Below are 25,442 nucleotides of genomic sequence, written 5' to 3'. Positions count from 1 at the left end.
AAAGCAGCAAACATATAGAAATCCTGCAACCCACACTTCCCAAAGAACACATTGTAGACGTTTTGATGTAGCGTGGTTGTTCTTTTTTTATGAAGGTAACATTGGTATGTGTGACTCTCTGCCGGATCTCCTTTTCGATGACTATCTTTGAGAGAGGTAGCTGCCCGGAAATGCAAAGTGTTTAATAACACACAGTCTCCCTACCAAAAACATTCGCAACATCGTGGCTGCCAGTCTGGTCCTAGGATCCTTACAGTGTGGAAACAGGCCATTCGGCTCTTCGAAGGGTATCCCACCCAGATCCAACCCCTACCCTATCCCTATATTTCCCATGGCCAATCCACATATCCCTGGACACTAGGGACAAATTAGCATGGCTGATCCACTGTAAGCTGCACATCTTTGGATTGTGGGAGGAAAGTGGAGCAAACCCACGCAGACATGGGGAGAACGTGCAAACTCCACACAGACAGTTGGCCAAGGCTAGAATCAGACCTGGGTCCCTGGCGCAGTGAGGTTGCAGTGCTAACCACTGAGCCACCGTGCCGCCTGTTCATTTGTTAACTCTTCATTCTACACCCTTAAAAAGTAACTCTGAAATGAAATCCAATCATAACTTAAAAGTGATACAAAAGGTGTGACTAGTTGTTGTCCTGTTGCTTATCTGTGCGGATGGTAAATGCTTGAGTTTCTTTACATCCTAATCTTCTTATCCTACTGCTGCCCTAGTGGCAGAGGATCAGCGATGCCGGCATTAGTGAAGAGCTTTCAACATTTCTCTGCTTTGCTTAGGTCAGCTGTAGATAAAGTCCTGCTTATTTCCCAGTATAGAAATCATAGAATCCCTACATTTTGGAAACAGGCCCATTGGCCCAACAAGTCCACACTGGCCCTCAGAGCATCCCACCCAGACCCATCCTGCATAATCCACCTAATCTACCTATCCCTGAACACTATGAGCAATTTAGCACGGCCAGTCCACCCTGACCTGCACATCTTTGGGCTATGAGAGGAAACCGAAGCACCCGGAGGAAACCCACGCAGACACAGGGAGAATGTGCAAACTCCACACAGACAGTCACCTGAGGGTGGAATTGAATCCGGTCCCTGGTGCTGTGAGGCTGCAGTGCCAACCACTGAGCCACAGTGCCACCAAAGCAAGTCATTTCATTTAGTCATACCATGCAGACAGAATGTGACTTCCCCAAAGGGATAGTAACCTCATCTGCATCTCCTCCATACGTCCTGTAGCATCTGACACATCCTCAGCATAGGCCCTGATGCGCCCACCAACCCCCCCACCACCCCCACTTTTTTCTGTTCCTCTTTAGCAGTGTTCCGACAATATCCTGTTTCCCCTTCTCAAACCGACTATTTCTTGGGCTCCCTCGGAATGGGAGGACAGTGCAGGGTCACTGCAGAAAACAATACAGAGATGAAGGTATGGAATTAGAGATCGAGGAATTGTCAGTACAAACCCCACAGAAGCAAGCTGTGAAAATGAATTAAATAATCTGATCGGTGCTGAGTAGACATTGTATGAAGTGACCATGACAACGGCTGGATTGATGGGCAAAACCCAGAATGGATTGTAAGGAGACATTTTGATTTCACTTCCTGCTCTGGTTGACTTCAGTCCCAATCTTAATGCCAAGCAGTTCACACAGTTGTAAAACCACAAGCTATTGAGTTGAACCATGACAGAAAGAGCAAATGAAGCTCCCAGCAATAACCCAGAGAAGATTTAGGCAGTACCCGAGTGCAACATCCCATATTCCGTCTTGACCATTCAGCTGCAAATCCCCTTCCACTGGAGGCTCTCCAGGTTGGCAATGGGATGTGAGAATGGGAGAGAATTGTTATCTTATTCAACCTTTGTCCCCTGGAGGCACAGGGTGACTCGTAGCTTTGAACCATCCAACAGTGTGAGCCAGTGTGCAGTGTGAGCTTGTGAACAATGTGAACCAGTGTACAGTGCGAACAATGTGCAGTGTGAAGTGAGCAGTGCAAACAGTGTGCAGTGCGGACAATGTGCAGTGCGAAAAGTGTGCAGCGAGCAAAGTGTGCAGGCCGAACAGTGTGTGGTACGCACAGTGTGCAGTGCGGACAATGTGCAGTGTGAACAGTGTGCAGTGCGAGCAGTGCGAAAAGTGTGCAGTGTGAGCAGTGTGCAGTGTGAACAGTGTGCAGTGTGAGCAGTGTGCGGTGTGAGCAGTGTGAACAGTGTGCAGTGCGAACAATGTGCAGTGTGAGCAGTGTGAACAGTGTGCAGTGCGAACAGTGTGCAGTGCGAGCAGTGCGAAAATTGTGCAGTGTGAACAGTATGAGCAGTGTGAACAGTGTGCAGTGCAAACAGTGTGCAGCGTGAGCAGTGTGAACAGTGTGCAGTGCGAACAGTGTGCAGTGCGAGCAGTGCGAAAAGTGTGCAGTGTGAACAGTGTGCAGTGTGAGCAGTGTGAACAGTGTGCAGTGCAAACAGTGTGCAGTGTGAGCAGTGTGAACAGTGCAGTGTGAACAGTGTGCAGTGCGAACAGTGTGCAGCGTGAGCAGTGTGAACAGTGTGCAGTGCGAACAGTGTGCAGTGCGAGCAGTGCGAAAAGTGTGCAGTGTGAACAGTGTGCAGTGTGAGCAGTGTGAACAGTGTGCAGTGCAAACAGTGTGCAGTGTGAGCAGTGTGAACAGTGCAGTGCGAACAGTGTGCAGTGCGAACAGTGTGCAGTGTGAGCAGTGTGAACAGTGTGCAGTGCGAACAGTGTGCAGTGTGAGCAGTGTGAACAGTGTGCAGTGCGAACAGTGTGCAGTGCGAACAGTGTGCAGTGTGAACAGTGTGCAGTGCGAGCAGTGTGAACAGTGTGCAGTGCGAACAGTGTGCAGTGTGAACAGTGTGCAGTGCGAGCAGTGTGGTCAACTTAAGACTTGTCCTTTGACTTCAAGCGAGCCAGAAACCAGGCCTCTCTCCTGGTGGTGAAGAGAGTGACTTCCAGTTTTGTCTTTACTGCAGTCAGATTTCTCCATTGCTGATCTGTTCACCCATCTACTTTGTTGGCCCAGGGTCAAGGAGTGCTGTCGGATAAGCTGCGGAGTTTCAGCATGCAGGATCTGACACTGCTGAGGGATGAAGACTCAATCCACCTGCGGGGTGCTGACCCCGTCATGAGAACCTCCATTGGCAACATTCCTGAAATGGTCAATGATCCTGGTAGGTTGTGAGAAATCACTTTACAGTGTGCATTATGCCAAGGGTTAGTAAACCGAGAAAGCCAATGTTTGCAAATGGAGGGTCTGTTCTCCTGCTCACTCCCAAAGTGTGCCGATAAATGATGGTGCAGTGTGTGTTGATGTGCTACAGTGGAGGTCATATTCACATCGTTGCTTCCTGGTAGTGGTGAAAGGATCTCTGACATGTGCATGGAGATCCAACTTCAACAGCATGTGCATTCCTGTCGCTCCTTCCCCAATCCTTCCCCATGATTCTGTCTCTGTTGCTCAGGATGTTAATCCCATTTGTAATTGCAGAAAACATCTGAGAATTGTGCTCCAATGACAAGTGATTCCCTTACTTTGCTGGGCTGCACACACTGCATTCTCTAGAACCCTAGGCCTTCTGCGTGTGTCCCGACCATGTCGGGTGGGTTACAACCCCTGCACTCTCCAGGCATACACCTCTCCCAGCTCTACCCACTCAATGGTGGCAGTGCGCCAAAGTCTTGACTCTCCCTTGAGCTGTGCCCACTCTTACGGGCCCTCTTGCTATCCAGCTATGGCTCCCTGCTGCATTGTCATCTCCATTGGCCAAAACTATCCGTGGGCCAACATTCAAACCAGCTATGCACCCCCATCAAATGAGTTAACACTCGTCGACCTCCTTCCCAAATCAGGCAGACTCCGGGACCCCAGTTTTCCCGAGCTGAAGAAAATTATCGGCAGTCGGAACGGCAGTGTGACCCTGGTGCCCCAAGCAATGGTGCTCTGTTTAGCAACCATTCAGCTCAGTCCCACTCTTGAGCGGACCCAAAGTTCTGCCTGTCAACTCTGTTTATCTCTCTGTCTGTAAACACCACCCGAACTGCTGAGTATTTCCAGCATTTGCTGTTTCTGTTTCAGGTTTCCCGTATTTTGTTCTCATGCTAATGTATCAATGATCATACTGAAAATTATTGACTTGCTGATTACACTCCACACATTCTGAAGATGTCTCCTTCTGCAGTGAGCAGACATTGTTAAAAATGTTACTTGGAGGTGCATTCCCATGCTTGAAAGCATTACTCACCGCCTTTGAATTAAGTGTGGAGAAATTGAGTCATCTGTGGAATTGTGTGGATTGATTGGAAGCAAATTGCCTGTCTGTTTTATACCTCACCATTTTTATTTTCAGTCTCATGAAATCAGGAGGCAGCAGCAAGCCCCTGTTTGCTAACTTCCAGCACTTGCTATCACATAATATCAAAACGAACCCAAGTATAATTTCATCTGTATCAAGAGTTTTTGATACAGAATTAAACTGCCCCTGCTCGTAGAGGTGAACCTGGGAATTTAGTGGGTTGCATTTAATTGTAACTCGGTTAAAATAGTTCAACCGAGTACTGCTGTACTCTGCTGATGCATTGCCTCAGCGTTATGTGGGCTATTACATGGCCTGAATTAACATGAAGGCTGCTTGATCTGACTAAATAAAGATACAGTACTTGGCTTCAGTGAGCTAAAGCTGTTCAGCAGCACTGTGTGTGTGTATATGTGTGTGTGTGTGGAATATTAATGTGCTCTTTTTATTAAGTAGCCAGTCAGACATTAGCTCAGCCCTACAGGAGTCAGAGTGAAGACAAGGCCTGCGTTGCCCATCATTCGTTGGCTGCTCTCTCCATTGTGCCTGCTCAGTTCATTGTGACTGATGCAGACGTGCAGTGAGCTCTGTGCACTAGCCTGTGCCAGGAGACTCTGGATAAAGGAAGTTGGTTGGCAGTTCATGCTAACAGTCGATTCATTGCATGAAAACAGAGCGTGCTCTGTTGTCTTTCAGAAGCAGGTTAGCAGTTAGGCTGTTTCAAGGGCGTTCGAGATGAAGCTGGAACAGTTATTCAGGTACACATGAGATGGATTTGAATATTTATAAGGATATAGGTCCAGATTTGCAGTTTGAACTGGAATAGGCAGGAGGTGTGAAGAGTGTCCACAATCATGGATACATGCACTCAAAGCTGTGTTATTACCACATGATTCATGCGATAATGTACAGGGATGGCATTTCATTAATAGATGGTCCTGTGATTGATTCAGCTCACAGCAGTATGGGTATTGGCTGAAATTCTTCCACTTGCTTCCACCAGCTACTGGGTATAATTTGAACAGGATGCGACATGATATTGCTTCTAGGAGCTGCCTTTCCCTGCTTAACTCAATCACTCGATATATTTAAACAGACTTAATTATAATTAGGGGAAGGAGATGAGATTACGTTGTGGGACCTGTTGACTCTGTGTTTTAACAGTGTCTGGCTTTCAGCATTGCTGTGTTGCCAGATACGGAATTGTACTGCTTACTGGAATTTAGTGAATCACATGGAGATTTGCCTAATTCCCCTCCCCAACACAAGTTGGGGTCAGTGGAGCTTCTAGCAAAATCAGGGCTTGTTCCTAAATTGCTGCCCTATCAAAGAATGTAGATGATGAGGAGGTGCTGTGTTAAAAGTTTCTGTAGAAAGTTATTAAAATTACAAACATACATTCCAGAAGAATAGCTTAACAATGTTCCTTCACAAAGCAAATGGAGCACCTAATTCCCTGAAGCATTCAAATGCCCTGAAGAAGTCTTTGCTCCAATCTTTTAACTCTCATTTTTTTCCTCCTCTTCCATTGCCTCACACTGGGAATTGTATGTAAGTTCTACCTTCTCCATTCAGCCTGCATTGATTGTGCTCATCAATCATTCAGTTCATAACATGCCTAGCCAAACCACTTTATTACAAATTGTCGCCTTTAGAAGATGCCACCTGATACATCTCTTACTGATTACAATGAAACTTCTGCTGTGTATTAATTATTTCTCAAAATGAGATGGGTAGCAACAAGGACTTATTGCATGAAGACAATTATGAGGTAATTTTATTCTTGTTGCACCAAGCACAATGTTAACAATATTTATGATGAGAATTTGCCACAACGGAAGTATTGAATGTTGAATCTTATTATAATGAATTGCCCATTTTAGCAATTACAATAGGAGAGATTTTTGTAATAGAGTCTCAATTTATGCTGCATTCCATTATGTCTCAGGGAGTTATGGTAGGCCAGCATGGTGGCTCAGTGCTTAACAATGCTGCCTTACAACGCCAGGGACCCAAGTTAGATTCCGTCGTTGGACAAATGTCTGTGTGGAGTTTGCACGTTCTCTCAGTGTCTGTTTGGATGTCCTTCGGGTGCTCTGGGTTCCTCCCACAACCCACAGATGTGCGGGTTAGGGTGGATTGACCATGCTAAGTTGCCTCATAGTGCCCAGGGATGTGCAGGCTGGGTTGATTAGTCATTTGGAAATGACATAATGTATGTATATGTTACTTCCAAATATACACAAAGGCGCTTGCCATGATGAAAATACAAAAGGTGTTTGAAATAGCCCACCTTCTGTGAGACAGTCATTTCCATTTATTTGAAAATTATTTCTCCCAATGTGTCAGCACCGTTTTGAGAAGACATGTCTTTACCTCATGTTCTCTTGCTAAATATTGGTTTTGGTTTTCACGCTCTCCTTTTTTTGCCTTGTTGTTTCTCAGACACACGCTGGCTTCCTTCAGGAGAAGAGGTAAGGAGCACCCCAGCTCCAAGGTCCGAGGCGGAGCAGCCGGATGCGAAACCTGAACAGTTGGATGATGATATGGAGAAAGTGCCAAAACGCACCCAGAGCCTTAAAGCCCCTAAACAGAAGCTGCAGCGTTCAGAGGTATCATGTGACTGTTCACCTCAGCCCTTTAGCTCGCTGTCTATCCGCAGCACTGTTAATGCCTTCGCTGGTGAATGTTTGCAGTTCCATTGACCAAGAGTTGTTCCCCTCCAACCTCACCAAACTTGATTTCTGGTAATCTCAGACTTCTATTTCAAATGGTGACATCCAGTCATTTGCCAATGGATACTTAAGTAATGCAGAATCACAGAGTTGTACAGCATGGAAACAGACCCTTCGACCAACTCGTCCATGCTGACCAGATATCTTCAACTAATCTAGTCCCATTTGCCAGCATTTGGCCCATATCCCTCTGAATCCTTCCTCTTTATGTACCCATCCAGATGCCTTTTAAATGTTGTAATTGTACCAGCCTCCACCACTTCCTCTAGCAGTTTGTTCCATACATGCACCACCCTCTGTGTGACCTTAGGTCCCTTTTAAATCTTTCCCCTCTCACCTTAAACCTATGCTCTCTAGTTTTGGACTCCCCTCCGCAGGGAACAAGACCTTGACAATTCACCCTATCCATGCCCCTCATGATTTTATAAACTTGTTAAGGCCACCCCTCAGCCTTCAACACTCCAGGGAAAATAGCCCCAGCCTATTCAGCCTTTCCCCTCAAACCCTCCAACGCTGGCAACATCTTTGTAAATCTTTTCTGCACCTTTTTCAAGTTTCACAACATCTTTCCTGTAGCAGGGAGACCAGAATTGAATGTAATTTTCCGAAGAAAGCACAGATTTCAAAGCAGCATTTGATGACATGCTTTAACTACTGAAATTCTTTGAACAGACAACAAAATTATTGGTCAAGATGATGCATGGGTAACAAGTTGATGAATGGATGGACTGGGACAACAAGGGACAATAGCAGGCATCCTCTGCCCTGATCAGATACAGCGTCTCTGTAGATGAGAGCGAGATTCCAGAAGGCAGTGTTGTCTGCGCCGTGCCATGTTTAAGATGACTCCTCAGGGCTAGAGTGGGAGGGAAAAGATCCGGTTTTCTTGGTTTCTGTAGGTTACCAGTAAGTTATGTAGCATGAAAACTGCCATTCTGTTAGTGGAGTGTGAGCAGTGAGGACCTGTGTTAGAAAACAGAAGCACTTTTACACTTAGCTGTGGTATTAACAATGGGAAACAAGAAAATGGCTGAGGGTTTGGACATGTATTTTGTACCAATATTCACAGCAGAAGACATCAAAAGCATTCTGAGAAGAGGAGAAAATCACAATGGGAAAAGGAGAGAGGAGCTTAGAGCAATCCCTGTTTCTAAGGGGAAATACATCAAAAAACGAATGTATTGAAAGGCTAAATAAAAACTGAAAGAACTGCGGATGCTCTAAATCAGAAAGAAAAACAGAAGTTACTGGAAAAGCTTAGCAGGTTTGCAAGTATCTGTGAAAAGAAATCAGAGTTAATGGAGGGAGAAATCAGAAGGGTCACTGAATCCAAAATGTTAACTCTAACTTCTCTCCCTAGATGCTGCCAGACCTGTTGAGCTTTTCCAGTAATTTCTGTTTTTGTAGCAAAAGGCTGACAGGTTTCCTGGACCTGATGGTCTTTTCTAAGGATGATAACAGACTTGGCTGCAGTGATAGTGGATCCACTGTTTGTAATCGACCAAAATTCCATAGTTAAAGGGGAACCGGTAGATCTGGGGTATTTGGATTTCCAAAAGGCATTTGATAAAGTGTCACATAAAAGGTTAGCACGCACAAATTAAGAGCTTCTGGTGTTGGCAGTGTTAGTGGGCAAAGGATGAGCTAACAGGAAACAGCGAGTCAGGAAAAATGAGCCATTTTCAACTTGGAAAACCTGAAGTTGGAGAGTGTCACAAGGATCAGTGCTGGGTCTTTGTCTGTTTATGATCTGCATTAATAACCACTGGTTAATTTTATCCAGTTGGAACATAGTGCTGAGGCCAGTAGTGGACCGTACAATCTGAAAATCCTTGAGGAAATTGTAGTGATTCAAAACAAGTGGATGTCATGGACTAGGGTTGTTAACTGGGGTCAATCAGGAAGGCCTGGCTGGCCAATATAAACAGGAGATTATCAATCTCCTCAGTTCAGGGGACTGACTCTGAGCTGGCTGATCACAGCCAGTGTACTGTGCACAAGTAAATAAACGGTGATTTGGTGATGGGATGCTGGCCTCTGGGCAATTATTTCAAAACAAAAACTGCCACCCTTACCTGATTTGTGACTATACGTGACTACAGTCCCACTGCAATGTGGTTGACTCTTAACTGTGCTTTGAAACAGCCCAGTATGTCATTGAATTCCACAGCGATTCAGGGTGGGGCAATAATTGCTGGCCGAGACAAAGATGCCCACATCCCATGAAGAAATATAGAGAATGATGAGGAATGGATGATGCATTGTGAATCTCCCCTCTGCTGATGGGGATAAGGTGGTTGAATGTGTGAGTATCTCCAAACACAAAAGATCTGATGAGTTGCCTTTTAATATCTCTTTCTCAGCCACAATCGAAGAGTCTCAAGTTACGTACGAAGAAGAAGGCTGCAAGCACTGCGAGCAGTCCTGAGTCTGCATGAACAGAATGTGTGGAAACAAGGTCCTGCAGAGTGCAACAGGTCTTTCCATCTGTCTTCAGTACTTTGAGTCTTGCTTCAAGCAGGAAGTTGCTAAAGCACAGAGGAGCCACACTGTGTAAATAAGAGCCGTGGGGACGTGTCTTTAGCAGGTGTAGGGGAATGCAGGTGTCAGCACAACACAGCAGTATTAGGGCAACCAATGAGAGACCAAATAAAATAGACTTGCTCAGTGTTATATCAACATCTCACCAATAGGAACAAGAATTCAAGTCAAAATTTCACCCAGCTGTCTCCAAGAAAACATTGCTTTCACTTTGCAATAATCACTTTCTTTCTTTGGATTGATCCTTTTATTTTTGTGCTTCCAGTCCCGTCATGTGATGTGAAAAGGAAGCACAGGATCCAAATCCACGATTGTTTCAATTTCAATGAATTAATTAAAAAATCTTTGATTGCAGATAAAAATTTCTGGCACTCTCACGTGGAAGTGACTGAGAGTCATGACCAGCAGCAGTTGCAACCTGTGAACTTAATGGCTTTGGTTTTCAGTCCATTTGAATCCTGAAACAGAAAAAAATGGCTAATGTATTTTGTTTTTGAACTGTGATTACTCACAGAACCTCCAGGAAGACAAGAACACCATGTTTCGAAAGATTTATAATGCAAACAAATTGATAAATTGTTCACTCAGTAACTCAACCAAAACATCAGCTGCAGAACATGCAGGAACAATATATTTTATTTAAGTTTCTAAAATATGGTGCCACCTTTAAGCATTTATGATGGTAGATTCACCGTATTTGGCAACTGACCATTAAAATCTATGCAACTGGAGAATATTTAATGTATAAATCTGAAATTTCACATTGTAGGAATGAACAGGAAGACTGCTCTATTAGTATTCTATACAAAGTAGGAGAAAATGGGTAAAGATTTAATGTGTTAAAATTTGCTACAATGTGAATGAATGTGAGGGGGGTCTCTTGCTCTGGAATTATTGACAGTAAACAGGAAGTGCTTTGCTGTTCTATAGAGTGGAAGTGAATAGAAGGTGATGTGGGATGTTGGAAACTGGTAAAATGGGAGTTACGGGATGTGGATTCTTCACTTGGAATTGTACATAGTTAGAGTCAGTTTAACAAAGTACGTGGAGCTGCGACTTGTCAGACTGAGATCCCAGGATGTGGAAGAGTGGCAGAGATTTGGTTGATGGAAAGGATTGAATTTTCTCTATTCGGATCTGAAGTTCATTGTCCCTTTAATCTTGTAGGATTCTGAAATGGGATGCTTTGAGATTCTTTTCCAGATGACATCTACAGGGATCAGATTCAAGTTGTTTTAATGATGATCTTTTCTTGGAATTCCTGCATGATTTTCATACGCACTGTGACTGTAAGGTTATGGTATCTCCTCTGTGCACAGCAAGAGTCAGGAAGTCAATAGTGCCCCAGTTTTTAGAATCATGTGGGGAACTGGTTGGTAATGAGTTGTAAACAGTAAGTCAATCAGTCAGGATCTGATGATACCATATATACTAAGGTGAAGAGAGGCTGATTTATGAATGTTGCCAGAAACTCGGAATGAAATGGATTGAATGCTGGATTTTCGCTCTTCTTTGTGTTTATACTATTTATATTTATTTTTGACTTCCTACTGATTTCCAGTGGGTACCCCAAGTGGGGCAGAGGTTATGTAATGTAAATAAAAATGGTAGTAATGTAGGAATTGACATTGTGTGGCATTATGTGACATATAGTTATGAATTACCAGGAAAATTACTATAACTGATATAGCAGGTTAACCAGAATAGATTGTAAAACTGTAGAATAAACCATATAGTGGACCTATACGACAAGCCAGTATCATAATCATATATTGAGTGAGTTTTGAAGTTCTCATTCAGCACCTTCTAATAATGTATCAGGCTGGTCAGTATTCTTTAATTAGCTCATAAGGCTAACACAAATGATGACCATACCATCCATTTCAATATCTATTGTCACTATTGCTCAGTTTGCTTCACTTTATTTGAGTTTGTGCGTGGGGAAAGTGCCCAAAATCGTGGTTCTCTCCAACTTATCACGGAACATGGGCAGGTCTGAAAGTCTGTATGTGCTGCGAGCCTCAAAAATTGGTATGAAGCTGCTTTTTTTTTATGTTGTTTTCAGAGAATGGGTCAATGCAGCTTCCATCTCCATTTCTGCTCAGTTTACATTCCGGGTCTGCAACTGTTTGCATTGGATGTCTGTCAGCTGGCAAATCTCGCAGGGTTCCCAAACCCCGTGATATACTGGGTTTTTCGCTGTTGTTGGAACAAGATGCATTGTGTCCTTTTATTTACAATTGCCTGTGTCATTGCACGGACCATAAGTGGACTCATATAATATAAAAGCACCTTCACTGACTGGTGTGGACCATGATGAATAGGTCACCATCTCAGGGACTTGTGTCAACAGTTCCTCTGGAATCTGTCTCAGTCCAATAAAATATGGCAGGTGTGGAAGAGTAATTGGCTAAAAGGAGCATAGATTCCAGTGTCCAGATGCATCAGACTTCCTTTAATCAAGGGGAACAGTTTATAGAGAATGCTATTAATGTCCTAATAACCCCCAACCCCTCGAAATATTAAAAAGAATGCTAGCTTATTTTACCCAAAAGCTCTACTACCCTCTCAGTGATGGTCATCACTGCTTAAAGATGTTCAATGTGAAACTATTTGACTAAGATCTTTTCTATCAACATTAGTTGCATGTCATCCTTTTCATTTCTGTTAAGGGTTTGTCGCACTCTTTTCATGAATACACTAGTTACAAAAATTGTATGGGCTTTTCTAGGGACACACAGTACCCATACTCATTTTCCAACCATCCAAAAGACTTTGCAGTTTGTTAATTAATTTATGTAATTCACAGCACCCCAGTGTTTCTCATGTCAGTTAATACCAGTTATTCATTACAAGGTGGTTTTGAGTGGCTGAGCCAAGCTCTATCCACTTTTAGAGTATTTACCATATGCTAATTGGAGGCAGTAAAAGACCAGCAATGATTGCATTGAACAGGAATTAAATGGATTGCTAATCTCAGCCAGCAAAGAAGTATGGATCACAAATATCCATCATCTAAAGCAGTGACAGGAAAATAAAAGGACCCTGATCCTAACCAGAGAGGAAGTAGTGGTTTAGTGTTTATGTGTATTTAGATTTGGATGTTCTAGCCCTGCAGTATTCAACACTCACTCATAAGGGAGCCAATATGTTGCAAACCGCAGTCTTGTCTGAAGTTTTCTTTTACGTAAATGCTATTAGTCTGTGCTGCCTGCTGCATTCCTCTCAAAGAAAGATGGGTGATCTTTTTCCATTGACTTAAATGTTGATTTTGTCTTAGTTTTTAACATTTGACAGTCAGTTCATGACAGTGTGCTGAAAACACCATTGGCTGTCCCTCACCATTTTTTGGAACAGTTCACATCGTATGCATTGTATTTTCAGATCTTCTTGCACTTTAATGCACCCTTTATAGGTGTGTGGGAGTAATTCTACTGACTTCTGTGATTGATTATTCTGCTCTGTTTCTACTCCAATAACAAAAACAGAAGAAAATAATGTGTTTATAAAATTTATACATGAGGAATTCTCCAAAGTAATGTAATTTAAACATTACCACTCAAGTGCAGATTCCTGAGACAATCAGTCACATTTGTTGACTTTGTGAATCTAAGTACGGCCCTTTCACCATTCCAAGAGAGGGTAAAAATACCAGAAACACTAAAAGTGTGTTAATGGTTTGTATGGTTGGTCTGACAATTGGCTATACAGTATGTAAAAATTGTCAATCTAACTAAGAAGGTACCAGAAGTAGCTGGAAAAGCTCAGCAGGTCTGGCAGCATCTATGGAGAGAAGCCAGAGTTAACGTTTTGGGTCAAGTTCTGAGGAAGTGTCACTTGACCCGAAACATTAACTCTGACTTCTCTCCACTGATACTGCTAGACCTGCTGAGCTTTTCCAGCAATTTCTGCGTTTGTTTCTGACTTACAGCATCTTCAGTTCTTTCAGCTTTTATTGAAGAAGGTACCAGAGTGTGCTGGTTATGTTTAACTCCCAGTCAATTCTTGTATATTTTCAGTCAGCACATTGTCATCTTCTGAGGAGAAAAAAGAAAATTGGGTTGGAGTGATTGGGTGAGTGGGGGGAGGGTTTGCGAAATTAAGTAGGGATCCTACAGTAGCTACAAGAATGTTGAGTAGCTGAAACATAGGAAAGCTCCAAGTTTTATTATTGACTTGTTTTTCGGGATGCAGCAATGGCATGCCAATGGTGTCAGTACAGCTGGAATAGGGAGCAGAAATCGTTTCCCCCATAGATCACTCGCCAATGATCCTCACTACAATGACCATGCAAATGAATGTTGGTACGCGACAGCCTTCAACTCTGCTACCTGAAACTGTCAAAATCGACACAACAATAAGGGTCAGCAAGATCAGAGTGTCATAAAGAGGAGAGCAACTAGCTGTGAAATAAAAATCCTGAAGTAATTTTTTTGATGGTTTGGGAATTAACAACAATTGCCAAAGTTCTGACAGCCGCCTAGATTGATCCTGAATGTTCCCCGAACACTTCGTCAAGAAAGTGGAGCCTAAGGAGTTTATTTTAATTTATTAATGGGATGAGGGCATCGCTGGCTAGGCCAGCATTTATTACTCATCCCTACTGGGGCAGAGTTGGAAAATAGACGGCAAAATCTTCTGAGAGCTTTTTTTCATTTTTGTGACCAATTCCTGTTCCGCAATGCAAATGGCTAATATTTGACATCAGTTGTGAAATGTAGATAGTGGATAATCAGATGTGCCTTTGCAAAAGGCATCCACTCTGCTCAATGCATTATTACAGACCCATGCTTTGGGACTCACTGCATTCAGTTCATCACATTCTCCTGTTAGAGAATGGAGAATAAGGGTCCATTCACACTTAATATGAATTCCTTTTTTCATGGCCATACTGCTCTCTAACCAGACCATGGATTGTACTGATTTGATTTGATTTTTTTTGTCACGTGTACTTAGGTACAGTGAAAAGTATTGTTTTGCATGCAGTACAGGAAGATCTTACCATACAAATCACATCAGGGTAATAGAGCAGAGCGAGGAATACAATGTTACAGCTGCAGAGAAGGTGCACAAGGAGCGAGATCAACATTAGATCTGAAATTCGACAGGCCCATTCACAAGTCTGACAACAGCAGGAAAGAAGCGGTTCTTGAACTTGTTGGCACGTGTGTTTAAGCTTTTGTATCTTCTGCCTGATGGGAGAGGCTAGAAGAGATTATAACCTGGGTGAGAGGTGTCTTTGATGACATTGGCTGCCTTCCTGAGGCAGTGAGAAGTGTGGTTAGAGTCAATGGATGGGAGTTTGGCTTGTGTGATGGGCTGAGTTCACAACTCCCTGTAGTTACTTATGGTCCTAAGTAGAGCAGTTGCTGTAACAGGCTGTGATGCACCCAGATAGCATGCTTTCTGTGGTGCATCTATAAAAATTGCTGAGTCTTTACAGAATTTCCTTAGCCTCCTAAGGAAGTAGAGGCATTGTTGTGCTTTGTTGACCTTTGCATCAATGTCGGGGGCCCAGGACAGATTGTTGATGACTGTCACTTCTAGGAACTTGATGCTGCTGACCATGTCCACCTTAGCTCCATTGATGTAGATAGGGGTGTGTCCTCCACTTTTCCTCCTGAAGTCAATGACCAGCTGTTCAGTTTTGCAGACGTTGAGGGAGAGATTGTTACACCATGCAACCAAGCATTCTATCTCTTTCCTGTATTCTGTCTCATCATTGTTTGATACCCAGCCGACAGTGACGGTGTCGTCAGCAAACCTGTGGAGCTGGAGTTAGGATAAAATTTGGACACACAGTCATGAGCGTACAGGGAGTACAGTTAGGGGCTGAGTCCCCAGCCGGTGTTGAGGATTGTTGTGCAGGAGATGCTGTTGCCTATCCTCACTGATTGCAGTGGAGGATCCAGTTGCAAGGGACAGAATAGGTTTCGGTGTTTGGAGATTAGTTTGGTTGAAGGCAAAGCTGTAGTCAATGAATAGGAACCTTGTGTAGGTGTCCTCGTTATCCAGATGTTCTAGGGATGAGCACAGGGCCAGAGAGATGGCATCTGTCGTGGACCTGTTGCGCTGGTAGGCAAATTGCAAGGGATCAAGGCAGGCTGGGAGGCTTGAGTTGATGTGGGCCATGACTGACAACTCAAAGCACTTCATCATTATGGAGGTCAGAGCCACCTGTTCACCTGTACAGTGTATGGGTTGGATGGACATCCACACGATCTGGTGAAGTGGACCTTATCTCCATGATGTGTCTGTTGTTGCAAAAGGATGCTTGGTAAAAGGACAGTTATTGTCATCACGGCCAGAGAAAAATTCCCATGTGTCTCCCTCCAGTATCACTGAATCCAATTTACCAACATATGATCTCTGAAGGAGGATTCAGTATAAAGGGTTTCCAGGATGGTCTTTAACTTGAAACAGCTTTCCAAGGGTATCTGCCCTGACAGGTTAGTTTCTTACCCACCTGAAGGGTCAGAAGGCCCAGGCAGTTTTGATCACCAGACCACCTGTCCAGAATGGGCAAGCAGAGTGCAGAGAAAGATGGGGTGGTCCCTGGCAGCTTCCAGGTAACTGGCAGGGAAGGAGTTTCAGAAGGTTGTGCAAAAGGCAGCAAGAGATGTCCTGATCCAGAAAGGACACTCTGACTGTTTTGAAAGCCTTTTCGTCCCTACCATCAGCCTGATACTAAAACAGTAACTTCCTTTGTCAGGAACCAGCTACGACACCAGTGAGATCCCATTGTCTGCACAGGATGTCAGGCAGCGTGTGTGCTGAGAGAAGCAGTTCGTATTTCAGATCAATTCATCCATTCTGATGAAAGGCCATCAGTCTGAAATATTGGAGATACTCAACAGGTCTGGCAATGGAAAGGGAAACAGAGTGAATGTTTTGAGTCTAATATCCCTCCTGGAAGCTGAGACCAGAGAAGTCTGAATACGGCTTTAGTTTGTTCTGTAATTGCCCATTGATGTAATTGACAGGGTTAAACTTGACTCCTTAACTTTAAATAGAAGTAAATATGAGAAATCAGTTCTATATTCAGGAAGTTATGAACCACAATGAGAAGGTGCTCCTGTATCTTTACCCAGCTGAAAAACCGACAGTGTGGTACTCACACAGGACATAATTACTAGCGAGTTTTGAGAAGATTTGTAGCTCAGGTTGAGGTTCTGGATGTGAGATTGCTCGCTGAGCTGGAAGGTTAGTTTTCCGACGTTTCGTTACCATTCCAGGTAACATCATCAGTGAGCCTCCGACGAAGCGCTGGTGTTATGTCCTGCTTTCTAGTTATCTGTTCAGATTTCTTTGGAAACCAGCGCTTAACACTAGCGCTTCGTCGGAGGCTCACTGATGATGTTACCTAGAATGATGACGAAACGTCTGAAAACTAACCTTCCAGCCCAGCGATCAAACTCACATCCACATAATTACTAGCTCACAATTATCAGACCACATAGAATGAAAAGATGTTTACAAAGACAAACCTGCCAACTTCACCACTTCTGTGGCAGACACTTCTGGCAGATATTCCATCAGAGAGATTCGACTTGGAGATGGCATGTGTTTCATGGATCAGTGACTCCTCGAGAAACCCAAACGCATTGGTTTTGACAGAACCATAGAGTAGAATTCCTGCAGTGTGGAAGCAGGCCATTCGGCCCATCCAGTCCACACCAACTTTACTAAGAGCATCCTGCCCCGGGTTGAACTCTGGAGAAATTGGATGATTGAATAGGCTTGTGCCGATTTGAATGCACTGGATGGAGGGACTGGGGGATGGGCAGGGTGGGAGGGAGGGGGAATGGAGGCATTATGAATATTGATATTAAGTGGTTCTTCTTTTGCCTCTGGGCATCAGTGTGTCAGGAAGCGGCACATTATCACAGCTATGTAACCTCCTGCTGCATGCCAAACTGGACTAGAGCACCATGCTCACTCCTATCTGCTACTGGAGACATCACCTCTATCACCCACTGGTCTACACTGGTCACCTCCAGCACAGCAAATCAGTACATTAATTTGTTAATGGTGGCAACTGTCAAAATGAGAGTCTTGGAATGACAGCAATGGTTATGTATCCTTGTCAATATCATTGGCTGCAAGCCTGTATTTATCAGGTCAACAGATAACGAACAAGATCTTTGCACAAAACTTGCTGACATTACATATATGACCATCACTATCTCTCCCCCTCTCCCCTGCACCTCCATGAATATCGAAGGCTGACTGTCAGGAGCAAATGGGTACCCATTGCATAGAACTCCACTGCTGTGACACACTTTGGCAACCCCACCACGTTTTGAGCAGCAAACCTACAATAATAACCAGAGATCAGACATATACACCATTGGATACTACCACTGGCACTGTGAAGCTAAAATTCAGGCCTTGACTGTTCTGAGGGAGCCCTGCAACAAGCTCTTTCACGTTTAACAGTCCTCGCTATCTCTTTACCCATTCCCTTTAAAGAACAGCAAAAGCAGCCAACCTTTTTATAATCACTAGCATTCCTCCACTATGGACAAATTAACTGGATTGAAAAGAGGCTACACGCCAAAATCCCAAATATGTCAGAGGTTATAAATTTATTTACAATCAAAATTTAACTAAAATCATGTAACACTCAAATGCACAACTCATGGTGATTCACAGGAGGTTAACTCCACTGTTAATGCTCCTGTGTGTCCCCTCTCCCAGAGTCTACAACAAAGTTGGAGAAAGGCTGCTGTTGCTCATTTGGGCTGTTTTGACACATTGTGGTAGATGGTTCCTGAGTGTACTGGCCTCAGATGGACAAACTTGCACTTTGAGCTTCTTCAAAGTTTATTCCAGCTGGGTTTCTGTCGAGGACTAATGAGGCAATAAGCCCTCAGGATATTAATGTGTGCTATTCTCAAGGGGAGAATGTCAGCATTTCCATTAATCCTTGGGAGGGCAGAAACCAGAAAATCCCTCTATTTTTGAAAGCCCCTATCCTGCACCATTTTCTCTCACAGTTTTGGGATATTGCCTTGCGGAAGAGGTAGTGAATGGCCACTGGAAAGGAGAGCACAATTTTGTGGAGCTGATGCAAATCCTGCTGGACAGAAGCAAATGCAATCAGGATATTATGAAAAATATCAGAATGTGAAGGAAGTGGCAGGCCTGAGAATTAATGAAGGTTCTGAGAGAGGTTGTTGATTTTTACATGAAGGCTAGTTAATGACAAGCAATTGATGCTAGTGACCGCTGTGGAAGAGTGTGTGTGTGTGTGTGTGTGTGTGTGTGTGTGTTTACAATCAGAATGAGAACATGCCCTTGTGCTTGGTTGGAAAGGAAGTGACAGAAGGGAATTATGTCTGATGGAGAAGAAAGGTGAAGCAGCATTTTTTTAAAAAGTTCATTCTTGGAAAGTGAGCATCTGTTTTTATGCCTTTTCCTTCTCTGTGCCAGCCTAGTTTATCATTCAGTAACTCAACTGTAACAATGCCATACTTCTCAACCTGTAACAGTGCAATGAGCTAAACAATCAATTATCTGTTTGAACCATTGTCCTGGTGGGGCCCTGTTACACCAATATCAATGAGAACAATGCAATAGGTTTTCTATTACAGGATCCTTCAATGGAACACTCAATCTTGGCACCGCAGTGAATTAGTCTCGATGGATTGCCACTGGATTGAACGGCAGCATGAAAACAACTCGATAAAATCCGGAATGTATTTATGTCAATGTTTCTGTGATCAGACAGCTATATCCCAGATGCCGTGGAATTTATCGGCTACCTGAATTGTTAGCTATGTATGCTGTTCACTGGGATTTAATATAGTTACCCTGCCAGAATTTAATTACACAGGTGAAACACAGGCCAGTCACCTTGATCCACAGAACTGGTTTGAAATGTAATGATCAGGATTTGGAGCAGATCCTGTCTGCTAACCTCCAGGGAGCATGTGCTATTTTGCAAACTTATATTGTTGTCACAGTTGGATTTGAGCTTGACCCAGATGTGGAGCTGTGTCTATTATCTAGTGTATGATATAGCTGAACTGAACATGGGTGTGTGCAGTATTCTCAACAAAACCTTCCTTTAGCATCTCTTGTAACCATGGTTAGATTAATGGTTATTTTTTTTCATTGTACATCCCAAGAGACAATGTAGGTCCAAATGCTGTATTTCTGCAACAAATTGTTTCAGTGACAAGTCAAAATAGGTGCAATTATTTATCATTAGCAGTGACTGTCAGTGAATTTTTTTGATAAACTGTAACAGGAATTGCATTTTCTGTATGTTAATCTTTTTAAGTTGTGCATTCCCAAACATGATTTGAATTGGTTTAGATCAGCTGTTGGTGACCTTACCTGAAAATATTTAACAATGTCTTGTAGTTTGGAAACTGGGTATTAAAAAAAAACTGACTTCACCTGTTGTACTCTGTTTGAGTTGTGTAACTGGTTTTAAATTTGACTGTGCAAACTTTGAGAATGATCTCACCTTCGACCCGAAGTAACATACAGATACCCTGCAGTATCCAATCTACTCTTTCGGCCCATAATAAATAATACACTCGATTGTTTGAGAATTGTGGTATCAACATGAAGTGCAATGTCTATCAGAGGCTGGCCTTGATGGCCCCGCACTAAAGGTGACGAAGTTAGGATTTACAAGGATATTGCCAGGGAAGGAGGGTTTGAGCTATAGGGAGAGGCTGAATAGGCTGGGGTTTTTTTCCCTGAAGCATCGGAGGCTAAGAGGTGACACTAGAGAGCTTTATAAAATCATGAGGGGCATGGATAGGGTGAATAGCGAAGGTCTTTTCCCCGGGGTAGGGGAGTCCAAAAACTAGAGGGTGTGGGTTTAAGGTGAGAGGCGAAAGATTTAAAAGGGATCTAAGGGGCAACATTTTCACGCAGAGGGTGGTGTGTGTGTGGAATGAGTTGCCAGAGGAGGAGTCTGGTACAGTTACAGCATTTAAAAGGCATCTGGATGGATACATGTGTAGGAAAGGTTTCTAGAGATAAAGGGGCAAATGCTGGTAAATGGGACTGGATTCGTTTAGGATATCTGGTTGGCATGGACAAGTTAGATCAAAGGGTCTGATCCATGCTGTACAGCTCTAGGACTCTATGACTATGTCATATCAAGGTGCCAGAAAAAACATCACCATTGTCTTAGAGGGATACGGCTAATCAAACATATTACAACAAGGTAAGGAGGAACAAAATAGATGGTATAGCTTTTCCTGATTTGAATGTGTCACATGTGTTTTATAATTTGACCGACCAGTGCAATGTAAGCACTTAACTGTTTGTGTGCTGGCTGTAAGGGGTTAAGTGGGCAAATTTTCCTGAGTTTTAACAACATAAGAGTTCGAGGCTCATAATATTTTGATATGATGGAGAGCACCTTGATTGCAGCAGGCATGTGGATTTGCAAGACTGGGGCCCGTTCTGGATCATGCACAGTCCACAGAAAGATTTGGCCATTTCAATGATCCACTGCCTCTACAAATCATTTTGGAACTCCCTGGAGTCTGCAGCCCAGAGTAAGGACACAAGACAAGTTAAGGGCATGTTACATTGGACATTTTACAGATACTTATGTACCCCTGTGGATACGGCCCCAGGACAAATAAAGGGCCTGAGTCAGGGATCTCTTGGTTGGGAGGTGAGGGAGGTTGTCAGTGCAGTGGGATGGACAGGTGCTCTCATCCAGATGCCACTATCACCATCCCTGGATTCACCCTGTTCCACCAGCAAAACAGACCCAACAGAGGTGGAGACACAGTTACACTCAAGCATGTGTGTTGGCATGGAGAGGGAAAGGCAACGGGTGGTGGTTGGGGCTCCAAGTTGGCACAAAATTGGCATGGGGCAATAGAGGGCCATTGGGATGATTGGACATATATGGGGAATCAGCAGACATGGGAGATAGGCACAGGCTCTGTAAAGGGGCACAGAGATGGGAAAGAGCCCTGGGTTGGCATGGATGGGGGGTGTTCCAGTCCAAGATAAACTTCCCGTTCCTGGAATTTTCCATTGTCAGGCAATGAAGTGGTGGCTTGTCATGCTTTTGCTGTACTTATGTGAGCACATGTGACAGTAAAGCTAAATCTAATTTTAATTCCGTTTTGTAGTTAAATGTTGCACTCAGGTAGATTTCTTTAGGCATACAGATTGGGGACGGTGAGGGGTTGAGATTCGGTGGATATTTTATGAACTATGAACATGGTGTCAAATTTACAAGCAGGTTATTTCGGGGTCACTCAGCCCCAATGCTAACAGAGGAGGGAGATACATCAGCAAATGTGTGTGGGCAAATTTGAGCTAAAAGTCCATCAGGCATTAATAATTGGGGACTTCAATGACCCTAATATCAACTGGGATATGAACAGAATGAATGGTACAAACAGCACAATGTTCTCAAACATTAAACATGGACATTTTAACCAGCGCATCATGCCCTGAATAAGACTGGCTGCATTTCCAGATTTAGTCTTAAAAGTGAAGCTGGACGAGTGTCAGGAGTGTTAGTGGCTGACCATATTGGAGATAAGTACCGCTATACAGGGTGAGAGGCATTCAGAAGTGAGATTTTATAGGCAGTGCAGACTCATTCCCACAAAGATAAAGGGTGGTACTGTCAAGTCTATCCAGGAGAATGCAGAGTGGGATAAAGCAGAAAAGGAAAGCTTATAACAATTCCATGAAAGTAATGCTCTCCGAAGCTTGACGGAGTACAGAAAGTACAGGGGTGAAGTCAGAAAGGAAATTAGAAAAGCAAAGAGAGGATATTAAAAATAAGGCAGGTTAAAACGCAGAAAAGCCAAAGATATTTTATCAGAATGCTAAATGCAAGGAATTAAAAAGGAAAGGGTTGGGCCGAGCAGATATGTATAAGGTTATTATATAGAATAGAATAGCAATTTGCTGTCACTTGTAGTAATGAAAATACAGTGAGATGGGTATAAGTCACCATAATTTGGCACCAATTTACAGCAATTATAAGAAGAAATAATTGAGACAACGTTAAGACAGGGTTCATCGTTAGTTACCTCCGCTGCTCCTGGCTACAGAACGTTGCTGCTTAACGCAGCCCCTGAGGCCACCAAAGCAAGGATTTCTGGACCAGACACCACCACCCTGCCACTGCCGAAGCCAGCACCAAAACCACTGCATCACCGCCATCGTAAGGAGGGACAGACCGGAGCCCCCCACCCCCCAAGTCACCGATGCTGAAAACGTTGCCACTTCAGTTGCCGCCAGAATCCACCACATTGTCGCCGAAGCCACGAGGATCGAACCAGAACCACCACGCCACCACCACTCTGGCCATGACCAAAACCAACATGCTACCACCTGGAGGAACAGGCCACAGCCACCAACGACGAAGCCTTTGATAAAGCTGTGGCCACTACAGCCAGGAGGGTGCAAGTGTCATCATCCGACACTTCCGCCATCTACAATCCGATCCCACCACCCAAGACAATTTTCCCATCCCACCCTGGTCTGCTTTCTGGAGGAACCACTCTCTCCATGACTCCCTTGTCTGCTCCACACTCCCCTCCAACCCCACCACACCCGGCACCTTCCCCTGCAAACGCAGGAAGTGCTACACTTGCCCCCACACCTCCTCCCTCACCCCCATCCCAGGCCCCAAGAAGAGTTTCCATATCAAGCAGATGTTTAACTGCACATCCGCCAATGTGGTATACTGCATCCACTGTACCCGGTGTGGCTACCTCTACATTGGGGAAACCAAGCGGAGACATGGGGTCTGCTTTGCAGAACACCTACGATCGGTTCACAATAAACAACTGCACCTCCCAGTCGCAAACCATTTTAATTCCCCCTCCCATTCCTCAGATGACATGTCCATCATGGGCCTCCTGCAGTGCCACAATGATGCCACCCGAAGGTTGCAGGAACAGCAACTCATATTCCACTTGGGAACCCTGCAGCCCAATGGTATCAATGTGGATTTCACAAGCATCAAAATCTCCCCTTCCCCCACTGCATCCCAAAACCAGCCCAGCTTGTCCCCGCCTCCCTAACATGTTCTTCCTCTCAACTATCCCCTCCTCCCATCTCAAGCCGCACCCCCATTTCTTTTCTGCTCACCTCATCCCGCCCTCTTGACCTGTCCGTCCTCCCCGGACTGACCTATCTCCTCCCTACCTCCCCACCTACACTCACCTTTACTGGCTCCATCCCTGCCTCTGTCTCCTCTCCACCAATGCCTCCTCTATCCATCTTCGCTCTGCCTCCCCTTCTCTCCCTATTTATTTCAGAACCCCCTTCCCCTCCCCCACTTCTGATGAAGGGTCCAGGCCCGAAGTGTCAGCTTTCCTGCTCCTAAGATGCTGCTTGGCCTGCTGTGTTCATCCAGCTCCACACCTTGTTATCTTGCATTCCACATGATGCTTTCTTGTGAAATTGCCACTTCGTTCATTAGAAATTCCTGCCCTCCTTCCCATTCACTCTGGTAACACCCTTGTGGTGCTCTGATCAACAGTACAGGAGTGCTTAACATTTCCTTCAAAAAGATATTTAAAAGATCTCCACCACTGAGAAAACCCTCTCCACCATGATTTTCTCTTGTCCACCATTTTGAGGTAGGGAGAGCCAGTACCGGAGGCTGAGGGGTGATCTTACAGAGGTTTATAAAATCATGAGGGGCATAGATAGGAAACCCACACAGACATGGGGAGAAGGTGCAAACTCCACGCAGGCAGTCATCCAAGGCATAGATAGGCAAGGTCTTTTCCCCAAGGTTGGGGAGTGCAAAACTCAAGGGAATAGCCTTAAGGTGCGAGGGGAAAGATTTAATAGAGACCTGAGGGGCAACATTTTCATGCAGACAGTGGTGCATGTATGGAATGAGCTGCCAGAGGAAGTGGTGGAGGCTGGTACAATTACAGCATTTAAAAGGCATCTGGATGGGTACATGAATAGGAAGGGTTTAGAGGGATATGGGCCAAATGCTGGCAAATGGGACTAGATTAATTTAGGATATCTGGTCTGCATGGATGAGTTGGACTGAAGGGTCTGTTTCTGTGCTGCACAGCTCTATGACTCTATCTCCACTGAAATACACCACAGAGGCTGGTATCCCATCATCAAGTCACCCTTTATTTATACATGAAGAATGCTTGGCCCTGATCCAGCTTCCTCAGAGCCAGCTCTCAGAGTGAACAGAACCTCTGACACTCCTGTTTATATCTGAGAGACATGGCTCCCTGCTTGGACCAGATTAACAGCCCCTATCAGGAAACTCTTATTCTGTGAGGTCCACTGGCTGACCCTTGTTACAATCATTGCTTCCATCTTTCGGACCTGGTGATCACTTCTGGGGTAGGACTGAATACCTTCATGTGTGCTAAGCTGATTCTGTGCTCGAAGGTGTTAGTTCAAACAGTCATCCTGCATAGCCAGCAGAGGGTGAATCATATCCATTTAAATGCTGCATGTTTCATGCAGTTACCTAGGCTCACGATCTTAGTTAAGATAATTATGGTGAGAAACTGTTTATAAAGAAAGACAAAACTTAAGAAAAATCTGTATTAGTAGCATAAATTTGGAACACAAAGGTAGCCATTTGGCTTGTAGCTGCCAAGAAATAGCCCACCAGCCTTGTCCAGTAAGCTAGAGAGTGTTCAGAGGAGATGTTGCTGGCTATGAAAGGTTTGAATTATAAAGAAAGGCTGGATAGGCTAGAACTATGTTCATTGGAGTGTAGGAGGTTGAGTGGCAACCTGGTAGAAGTGTATACAGTCATGAGGGGCATAGCTAAGAGTTAATGGTAGGTGTCTTTTCTCTAGGATGGGGTATTTCAAGATTTGGGGACATATTTTAAGGTGAGA

At 44.1% G+C, this 25,442-nt stretch overlaps 1 protein-coding gene across 4 annotated transcripts in view; it reads left to right on the top strand.

The window, feature by feature from the left end:
- Window positions 1–19,993, top strand: part of LOC125458159 (receptor expression-enhancing protein 2-like) — a 91,746-nt gene extending 71,753 nt beyond the window's left edge. Inside the window, exons 6-9 of one of the 4 annotated variants that reach the window (XM_059650799.1) lie at window positions 3,052–3,199; window positions 6,767–6,933; window positions 9,420–9,533; window positions 19,194–19,993. In XM_059650799.1, the coding sequence (XP_059506782.1) occupies window positions 3,052–3,199; window positions 6,767–6,933; window positions 9,420–9,494 (390 nt within the window). In that variant the 3' untranslated portion in view covers window positions 9,495–9,533; window positions 19,194–19,993. Of the gene's footprint in view, window positions 1–3,051; window positions 3,200–6,766; window positions 6,934–9,419; window positions 13,383–19,193 lie in introns of those variants that run through there. The other 3 variants (XM_059650801.1, XM_059650798.1, XM_059650800.1) reach the window with 3 other exon arrangements.
- Window positions 19,994–25,442: the final 5,449 nt, after the last annotated feature.

This window comes from Stegostoma tigrinum, chromosome 13 (genome assembly GCF_030684315.1).
Source record: "Stegostoma tigrinum isolate sSteTig4 chromosome 13, sSteTig4.hap1, whole genome shotgun sequence".
Lineage (NCBI taxonomy): Eukaryota > Metazoa > Chordata > Chondrichthyes > Orectolobiformes > Stegostomatidae > Stegostoma > Stegostoma tigrinum.
The sequence above is the reverse complement of the archived record's forward strand: the minus strand, read 5'-3'. Positions and strand labels throughout refer to the sequence as shown.